Source organism: Oryx dammah, unplaced genomic scaffold (assembly GCF_014754425.2).
Source record: "Oryx dammah isolate SB20612 unplaced genomic scaffold, SCBI_Odam_1.1 HiC_scaffold_8, whole genome shotgun sequence".
NCBI lineage: Eukaryota > Metazoa > Chordata > Mammalia > Artiodactyla > Bovidae > Oryx > Oryx dammah.
Genome location: NW_024070192.1, coordinates 39,267,567 through 39,277,456, shown reverse-complemented (window position 1 = coordinate 39,277,456; position 9,890 = coordinate 39,267,567). Strand labels below are relative to the sequence as shown.

Here is a 9,890-nt window from a genome sequence, read left to right as displayed (position 1 = left end):
GTCACTGAAAGTCCCTTGTCTTTCTTGGATCTAACCCCCTGATTGAAGACAGCCTCTTTGTCTCCTGAATCTCCTTTCTCCAGGCTTAGGTGGGACCCACCTCTCCCGGGGTTCCAGGTGGCTGTCCCAGTATGAGATGCCCTGGTGGGAAAGGGGCTTTTGGTCCCAGTATCAATGTTTAACCGGATGTGCAGGTCAATATTTACCAGAAGAGAAGGCAACTGGAACAGTGGTTGGCTGAGAGCAAAGGTCCTGGTGGGAGGGGAGGGCTCAGCTGGGCTTGCTGGAGCAGGGCAGAGCGTGGGAGCACCAAGCGGGGCCGGAGGGAGGTTTTGTACAGCAGTGAGGAGCCTGCAGAGGTAAGGGCGGGGGGTGCCTCGGCCTGGAGCTGTCCACCTTGCTGAGGGGGTCTGGGCTGAGTTTATTCAGGAGGTTTGTGACTTCCCAGCCTCCTGAGACGATGAGGAGCCAAGATGGGGGCGTTCAAGGGGAGTCTCTCTGGGAAATGAAACACTGGAGGTCTTTTTCTTGGCAGGAAGATTAAAAAACCCAGGTTGGAGATTGGGGCCCTGGCCAAGGGTCCTTGTGTGAGACACGGAGGGGGCTAGGGGTGAGAGAAGGACACTTGAGATGGGGGCGGGGTGGGGGTGTGTTCAAGACCCCGTCGGGGGCCAGACAAAGATCCGCCCATCCCCACCAGTCATCCTGGCTTCCCAGAGTCAGCCTGGGGCTAGAGCGGGGGCCGAGGCCTGTGTTTTCCATAAGTCCAAAGGTGGCTCTGGCCACAGTCATTCATTGGGCTCAGCCGTTGGGTCAATAAGGCCAGTCTCTGGCCCAGCTCCCCACCCCTGCTGAGACCACAGGCCAGCCCACCCTTGTGGACAAGACCAGGCCAGCCAGAAAGGGGGGTTGGATCGGAGCTCTGGGGAGGGAATTCCAGTACAGAGCAGGCTTCAGGACAGGCCTCCCAGAAGAGGGGCCTTGGGAGGCTGACAAGAGCCATCGCTGCGTGCTGGCCCGTGCAGTCAGGGCTCACCAAGACCGACTTGGGTTGGTCTCCACAATACATGTAGAAGGAGGAAGGGACTTTTGCCACCATTTTACAAGATAAAGCAGAGCCCAGAGAGTTTAAGGGACACGTCCTGGGTCCTCTGCCAAGAGGCGAAGCCTGGATTCAAACCCAGGTCTGACTCACAACTCCCGGCCTTGAGAAATGGGGACTTTTTCTGTTTGGGTAATATTTTCCGCCATGAACCAAAACACTTACAGGGCATACAGTGTAAAAAACCAGAAAACACAATGGGGGAAGAAAGCAATTCGGGAGAGAGTTCGAGCAATTCACAGCTCAGAGAGACACGCTGTGGGCGTGGGTACTGCAGCTGGCATTGTCCCCTCTGCTTGGTGGCTCAGGACTCCAGCTGCCCATGAGCCTGTGGGTGGGATTCCTCGGCGGGTGAGGGGTGAGGTAGGAACAGAGCCTTCTCATCCTGCACAGGAACATGGCGCTGCTCTGGGGGCTGCTGGCACTCAGCCTCTCCTGCCTGCCAAGCCCATGCTCAGCGGTGAGCCTGGGCTGAGGTCTGGGTGGGGCAGGGCGGAGCTCTGGGAGAGGCTGAGGGTCTTGGGGAAAGGGGTGGGGGGCTGGGTTGAGGGAAGTCTTGGCTTCAGGGGTTCCCTCGCCTCTCCTCCTCCCTCTCTCAGCAGTTCTCTCCTGTGAGCGCCATGGAGCCCTTGGGTCTGCAGGTACTGGGGAACGAGAGGCAGGACAGGGAGGAAGGTCCCCAAGGGCCTCCCCTGTGGCTGGTGCTGGGTGGGGGGCTGTGGGAAGGGCTGCTCTCCATCTGCTTCCTCCTTCCTTCAGCTAATGAGCGGGCAGGCCCAGGAGAAGCTGCCCCCACTTTCCCTCCTCAAGCTGGGCAACCAGGTACAACCAGGTGGGGCTGGGGAAGAGTGGGCGGGACCCGCGGGAGGAAGGCAGATCCGAAGGGCAAGGAAACAGGGAGGGGAGGGTGGCAGTGAGGCCGAGGCCTGAAGGGAGAGGATGGGAGGGATGCAAGGGAGGGACCTAGCCCCCAGAACGCTGTCGCCCATGTCTGCACAGGGACAAGGCCCTGCTGTCTCCAGTACAGAGGCTTTGAAGGGCATCTTCAACAGAGCTGACCCCTTGACACCAATGCTCCCCCCACCCCTATCTGTCCCTGCAGGAGCCAGGTGGCCAGATTGCCCCGAAGAAGGCCCCAGGACACTGCAAGGCGTCCCCAACCCCGGAGCAGACACGCAGGCTGGCCCGGGCCATGATGACCTTCACCACAGACCTCTTCTCCCTGGTGGCCCAAAGCTCAACCAGGCCCAACCTCATCCTGTCACCTCTGAGTGTGGCCCTGGCACTGTCTCACCTGGCACTAGGTACTGGGGCAGCAGACCAGGAGACCAGGTGCAGACCAGGAGAGCTAGGAGGCCAGTAGGAACTCGCCTCCTTCCCCAGAGCTTACTAGCGGGCGCTTCCTCCATCAGGGTCTCTTGAAAGTTTGTTAAAAACACAGACTCGTGCCTCTGTGAATCAGAGTCTCAGAGATTGGGCCCAGGATGGGCTTCTGGTGATTTGTATGCAAGAGTCTGGCAGTTCCAACATCTGTTTTAGACTGGAGGGTCTCACGGTGGGACAGAGTCCAGAGAGGGAAGGCAATGAAATGAGGTTGCCCAGACTAGCAGCAGCAGAGATGGAAGTAAACTTGGGTGTCCTGACCCTCAGGAGGTGGGAGGAGATAGTGTGGTCTTGTGGGCATGCTCATTGTAGATATTCAAGGGGGACGGGAGGACTTCCCTGGTGGTCCAGCACTTAAGACTGCGCTTTCATTGCAGGGAACATGGGTTCAATCCCTGGTCTGGGAACTAAGATCCTGCAATGCTGCAAGGCACAGCTCCCCCTCCCCCACCCCCCACAAAAAATAGACGGTTAGGAAAAGACATGGGGGAGGGAATGCCCACTGCTGCTGTGTCCTCCCCGCTCAGGTGCTCAGAACCAAACGCTGCAAAGGCTGAAACAGGTGCTGCATGCAGACTCAGGGCCCTGCCTCCCCTACCTGCTCAGCCACCTCTGCCAGGACCTGGGGCCTGGGGCTTTCCGGTTGGCTGCCAGAATGTACCTGCAGAAAGGTAGGTGTGGGTGGTGGCAGACACTGCCTAGGTAGCTAGGTAGTGCTCTGGGGTGGAAAGGGTGAGGGAGATGGGCGTGGGCTCAGGCAGCTGGTCGGAACGCTGATGGCTCTGGAGCCCAAGTTCTGGCAACAGCCTGTGCTCCCTTCTGTGTAGGATTTCCCATCAAAGAGGACTTCCTGGAACAATCAGAACAGCTCTTTGGTGCAAAGCCCATGAGCCTGACGGGAAGGAAGGGGGAGGACCTGGCACACATCAACCAATGGGTGAAGGAGGCCACCGAGGGGAAGATCAAGGATTTCCTCTCAGATCTGCCAGATGACACAGTGTTGCTTCTCCTCAATGCCATCCACTTCCAGGGTGAGCTCCTCCCCTTCTCAGGTCCCCACCTGCAGCCCCTACCCCTGCCCTGTAGGCATGCTTTGTTCTGAGGGTCCCTCCTTCTCCCCAAGGCTAGACTGGGAGGCGGTGGCGAGGGTAGGAGATAGGTCACAGTGTTGCTGGGAGGAAGCCCAGAGCTGGATGGGGCTTTCATGGAGAGTTCTCTAAGAGGAGCACATGGCAACTCACTCCAGTATTCTTGCCTGGAGAACCCCAAGGACAGAGGAGCCTGGCGGGCTACGGTCCATGAAGTCGCAAAGAATCGGACACGAGTGAGCGACTAAGCACAGCACAGCCCTAGGAGTAGTAGTAATAGTAGTAGCGTTAGTCATGTCCAACTCTTTGTGACAGCATGGATTGTAGCCCGCCAGGCTCCTCTGTCCATGGGATTCTCCAGGCTAGAATACTGTCTTCAGAGGATCGTCCCAGTCTGGGAACTGAACCCGGGTCTCCTGCTTTGCAGTCAGATTCGTTGCCGTCTGAACTATAGGGAAGTCCTCCCTAGGAGGAAATGAAGTCTAAAAAAAACCTGGGGTGATGGGGGATTTCCTGGGAGCAAAGCAGGGTAGGGGGAATGAAAGCCCAGATTCTGCAATTGCTCCAGAGAAGACACCTCAGATCACCTGGGTATCACCTGGCACACTACTGCCTGGTGCCTTACCCTCCACCTTTTGTCCCTTTAATGGGTTCTGGGTGGGACGGGGAAGAAGCTGGTGGTGTAGACCCAGTCTAAATGGACCTGCCCTCTGTTGGATGCAGGCTTCTGGAGGAGCAAGTTCGACCCGAACCTCACACAGAGAGACACTTTCCACCTGGATGAGCAGTTCACGGTGCCGGTGGACATGATGCAAGCCCTCACGTATCCGCTGCACTGGTTCCTGCTGGAGCAGCCTGAGATCCAGGTTACCCTTGACTGCTCAGGCCGGGCCTGGGTGCTGGGAGGTGGGAAAGAACTGTGCAGCTGTGGGCCACCACAGGGGCCCAACAGTGCACCCCACCTTCCTTGCAGTCTTGTCACTGGGGCAGGTGGCTCTGAAAAGTCTCGCTGGGCCCTCACCCAGGGGGACTGAGACGTGAGTCTCTCTGAGGTTCATTCACTGAGCATTAGTTGTGTGCAGACTCTGTCCCAGGCACTGCGGTTCAGTGGAGAACAAGGAAAACCAAATCCAGAGAAGACGCACAGTGCATGAGCAAACAGAGATTAACAGGATAATTTCAAAGAGTCAGGGGAGGTATTTTAGCTAGAGTGGTCAGAGAGCCTTCTTTGAAGAAGGGACATTGTTGAGGCCCCTTTGGCTAAGGGGATTCATTTCAAGGACCTGTGGGTTGTGGGGCAGCACAGGGCCTCAGCAACCCGAAGCCTTTGAGATGCAACTTGAGCTCTCACACACGCTCCTTAGAACGGAGGGTCTGATTGGGATGGCTTTGTCAGCTTCCTGATGGAGCGTTCTGATTAGAGAGAGCGCTATGCTGTGTATCTCAGGTGTAGCCTCCCGTGCTTCTAGCCTAAACATGGTCCCCTTGGCCTGAGCGAGCACTGGTCCCTGGGCCAGTCAACTGAGATGGCGGTTTTGGTTAATTTCACAAGGCCGTGACTGAGAGGGGCTGTGGGCAAGGCGGGCCCCCTGGAACAGTGTCCCGGCCTCTCTACAGTTCACCCTGACACGTGCACCATCTGATTCACCTCCCCACCGGGCTATGTCCTGCCCACACTTCCTTCACCCTTTAATTTTTTAAATTTTTTGTCTGTGCTACTTGGCATGTGGAATCTCAGTTCCTCAACCAGGCATCGAACCTTTGTACTGGAAGCGTGAAGTTTTAACCACTGGAGCACCAGGGAAGTCCCTTCCTTCATCCTTTAGTTTCCATCCTTTGCCCTCCTTGGCCCTCCTCTTCCTCGAACCCTCTGCAGGCCAGCCCAGGCAGCCAGATGCTGGCATTCTCCCTCCCACCGCAGGGGTCCTGCCCCCTGGGTGCTCTGCCTGGAGGCTGAGGAGTCACATCCACTCGGGCCCGTGGACCCCAGTGGTTTTCCCCCTTCTTGAGCTGCAGAAACCCCATTCGCATGAAATCTTACCCCAAATCACAGTATAAATAGGCAGCCAGGCAAGTCACTGTTGGAGGAGAAAGGAGTAGAGAGGGTACCCCCCTCCACCAGGGAAACCTGTTCCACTGTACATAGGGAGGAAGCGAGAGGTGGACACTGGGAGTTCCTCATTCTGAGTCACGGGCTGGCTGGCGGCAGAGGAAGAGAAAGAAAACCACCATTTATTGAGTGAGCACCGCCTGTGTGCAAACACTCTGCTAGAAGCTTTAACAGTGTATCTCTTTCTGTCAGCTGGCAGTGTGGGCAGGTAGTGTCACTCTGCCCATGAGGAAGTGGAGGCTCAGGGAGGTCCCCCTCCCCTGACACACCTGTGAAGGCTGGGCTGTCTCATAAGGGATGCTGGCCCAGCTCCCAACTGGGCCTGGGCACTTTCTGGCCCTCATGGTGTCTCCTTCTCCTGTCTGTAGGTGGCTCATTTCCCCTTTAAGAACAACATGAGCTTCGTGGTCCTGATGCCCACCCGCTTTGAGTGGAACGTGTCCCAGGTGCTGGCCAACCTGACCTGGGACATTTTGCACCAGCCCTTGCTGCGGGAGAGGCCCACCAAGGTCCAGCTGCCTAAGCTGCGTCTCAAATACCAACTGGACCTGGTGGCCACCCTCAGCCAGCTGGGTAAGGAGGCCGGGCATAGGACACCCCCCCACTCAGGCTAGGTGGGGTGGGTGAGGAGGAAGTTTCCAGCTGGCAGGTCAGAGTCAGAGCTAGCCTTGTGTCCTGGACTTTGCTGGGGCTTAGGGAGGTGAGAACCTTTGGATCCTCTGTCCTGGGGAAGGGTGCGTGGCCCAGCCATTGAGGGCCTGCTCTGCTCAAGACTGAGCACTGTAAAGAATCCTGAGTGGAGAGCCAGAGTGGCACATGAGCCTCCCCTGCAAGAGGCACGGGAAGCCCACCATGTACAAGGAGCTCAGTTTTCTGGGGTGGGCAGGTGAGGAAGCAAGTACTTAGAATTCAGCATAAGTGCTAAGATAGAAGGCTTCTCTCCAGTTCACCTGGGAGAACACTGAAAAGGCACCAGGCACCTATCTGGACTTTGGGGCAGACAATCAGGGAAGGCTTCCTGGAGGAAGGGGCCTTTAAGCTGATACACAAAGGTTAAATAGGAGTTAATCAGCCCTCTGTGAGTTCAAGGTGTTCCCTGACCAGGATGCCAGACATCCTTCCAGGCAGGTCCAGGCAGCCTGTGGGGCAGAAGGCAGCTCTGACCAGCCATCTGCTGCCCCCGGGGCAGGCCTGCAGGAGTTATTCCAGGCCCCGGACCTGCGTGGGATCTCCGACGAGAGGCTGGTGGTGTCCAGCGTGCAGCACCAGTCAGCGCTGGAGCTCAGCGAGGCCGGCGTGGAGGCGGCCGCGGCAACCAGCACGGCTATGTCCCGCATGTCCCTGTCCTCCTTCGTCGTGAACCGCCCCTTCCTCTTCTTCATTCTTGAGGACAGCACCAGCCTGCCCCTCTTTGTGGGCAGCGTGAGGAACCCCAGCCCTGGCGCGCAGCCAGAGCGCAAGGAGCAGCAGGACTCCCCCGACGGCAGGGACTCCTTCCAGGGTCATAAAGGCCTCCCCCGCGGAGACAAGCCTTTCGACCCAGACTTGAAACTTGGGCCCCCCTCAGAAGAGGACTACCCTCAGCCTAGCAGCCCCAAGTGAGGGGCTGTGGCCTCCAGCATCCCGAGTCTCTGCTTGGACCAACCTCTCAACTCGTGTGACTCTTTCCAAAAACAGCTTTGTGGGATTGGGGCTGGGGGCCTGGGGAGGGCAGTCTGGGAGAGGGGAGAAAGGGAGCCATTCTCTTGTCTCCTCTTGTGGAGTTTGGGGTGGGGTGGCGCTGGGAGGAGGGCAGGTGTCAGGGAACCACGGGCCTCGGTCCCACATCGCTTCTTCCAACGGGGCCCAGAGGGTGTCCTGGTTTGGGGCTCAGACAGAGGGGCAGCGGTGGATCGTTTTGTCAGGAAGGTAGGTAGTTTATTCCCTAGGGCAGCTGTGTGCCTCCACACTTGTTTACCAGAGAGGGAGGGACAGGGAGGAGGGGACACCCTGGCCGAGGAGAGGGGGCGGCCGCCTTGAGGTTGCACAACACGGGTGGAGGTTGAGCTCCCCGCACCCCTGCCTCCTGAGCTGCCCAGGGCCCACCAGCCTCCTGCCCACTGTCACCCCAGTCTCCCCGCTGGTCCTCGGAGGTGCCAACACTGCCAAGACTCCTCTTCTTCCTTCTCCCCTCTGCCCCCTCTGCGCGGCGTCTCAGTGGCTGAGAGGGTGGGGATGGGGGGGCATTAGCTCCCGAAGGCTCTTTTGTAAAGTTTTTGTAGTGATTTTTACGCCACGTGAATAAAGAATGAATGGCCCTGTCTGCTTTGATGCCATTGTTTGGGGTATGGGTGGGAGCACAGGGTGCTGGGGGAAGGCGGGAATGAGGCTACCGAGCAGACGAGCGGAGAACCAGCTGGGCTCCGGGGAGCAGCCCTTTCCTTGCCACGTCTGGCCTCTGGCCACGCGCCAGCCCTTGTCCAGCACGCAGGCCCTCTGACCTTGCCAGCCTGGCTCTGCTCTCAGCCTGGTCCTCTCTCCGGGCCTCAGGCAACCGGCAACAAAGGTGGCCCAGAATAGCGCCAGCCTCCTGGTTTGGGAGAAGAACTGGCAATTAGGGAGCTTGAGGAATTTCTAATTACACGCCAGCCCCCTCTGTCAGGAGCTGGCGCCCGCCAGCCGGGAAAGGGAGGGGAGCAGGCGGCTGGGAGCACGGGCTCCAGCTGGAGACCGTCAGCGCCTGAGGATTTGGGGGAAGCGACTGGGGGCACCTGGGCACAGGGCTGAGGGCCACATGGCTGTCCACGTGGGTGGGCTTTTGTCTGTGAGTGCAGGGTGTCTGTGCGGAAGCAGCCACTTGCAGCCCTGTGGTGCAGTGGTTAAGAGCAAGTCCCTAGGACGGGCTCTGGCTTCTAACAAACCAGCAGGGTGGGGAGATGAGAAATAAGTCAACAAGTGACATACATGGTGTGTCAGAGGGGGATGAGTGCTCTGCTGGGAAGTAAAGCAGGAAGGCCTCCCTGAGGAGGTGACTTTGGAGCAGAGACTAGAAGGAGGTGAGGGCAGGCACTAGGGGGACATCCTGAAGAAGAGCATCCCAGGCAGAGGAGTGGGAGCTGCCAAAAGGTTTAGGATGAGCAGGAGATCCGTGGGGCTGGAGGAGAGAGAGAATTGTAAAGAGGTCGTCGGAAAGTTACTGAAACAAATCGGCCAGCCCGCCCGCTTAATTTTCCCACTCCTGAGTTTTCTTCAGTTCTCTTCTGTCTATTTGTGCTCTAGCCACCATTTGGCTCTAGTCAACACACGCAGGGCTGCCTTGACTACATCTTCTGCCCTGTAAATGCTTGTCAGGTGCCTCTGCTGGGCCCAGCAGCACCCCACGCTCTGGGGCTGCAGTGATCAAAAAGCCGACAAGATCCTCCCCCACAGAATCTAAATCTGGTGGTAGACTGGTCTAGGCCAGCAGTCCCCCACCTCCAGGATCTAATGCCTGATGATCTGAGGTGGAGCTGATATAAAATAATGAAGTGCACAAGAAATGTAATGTGCTTGAATCATCCCCAAATCACCCCCTACCCCGCTGGGTCCGTGGAAAAACTGTCTTTCACAAAACCGCTACCAGGTACCAGAAAGGTTAGGTCTAGACAATAAACAAGTTAAAATTTTGGATTGAAGTATAGGGCTTCCCAGGTGGCTCAGTGGGTGAAAACTCCATCTGCGATGCTGGAGACAGAGGAGATGCTGGTTTTATCCCTGGGTTGGGAAGATCCTCTGGAGGAGGGCATGGCAACCTGCTCCAGTACTCTTGCCTGGAGAATGCCATGGACAGAGGAGCCGGGCAGGCTACAGTTCATACGGTCAAAAAGAATCAGACATGACTTAGCAACTGAGCATGCACGCATGCATAGTATGCTGAAGTGTAGTGAGCTGGACACAACATAGCGATGGAACAACAACAAAAGTGTAATGAATTTGTTTCACGAACCACGTGCCCCTGTGCAACCAGTACCCAAATCAAGAAGCAGTACTCACTCTCCTGACTCCTGATAATGGACTAGTTTCTCCTGGTTTTGAACTTGAAATAAAAGCAGCATGCAATCCGTGCTCCCTGGTGCCTGGCTCTTTTCATTTAACCTCCTGTTTATGAGATTCATCAGCACCATGTGGATGGCGATTATTCACTCCCTGTGGAAGAATTTAATTGAGGGGCGCCATGGTCTGAAGCAAG

The 9,890-nt window shown here is 57.3% G+C and overlaps 1 protein-coding gene across 2 annotated transcripts; it reads left to right on the top strand.

Annotated features, from left to right (window-relative positions):
* Positions 1–172: 172 nt before the first annotated feature.
* SERPINF2 (serpin family F member 2) lies at positions 173–7,985 on the top strand. Of its 2 annotated transcripts, none has more exons than XM_040243790.1 (10): positions 173–359; positions 1,496–1,562; positions 1,702–1,743; positions 1,862–1,924; positions 2,205–2,406; positions 3,013–3,156; positions 3,313–3,516; positions 4,297–4,439; positions 6,052–6,256; positions 6,873–7,985. In XM_040243790.1, exons 1-10 carry the CDS (start codon positions 175–177, stop codon positions 7,283–7,285), a joined length of 1,668 nt encoding a protein of 555 aa, XP_040099724.1. In that variant the 5' UTR covers positions 173–174; the 3' UTR covers positions 7,286–7,985. The 2 variants fall into 2 exon arrangements, with proteins under 2 accessions (XP_040099724.1, XP_040099725.1); XM_040243791.1 differs by having other exon boundaries at positions 174–359; positions 1,705–1,743.
* Positions 7,986–9,890: the final 1,905 nt, after the last annotated feature.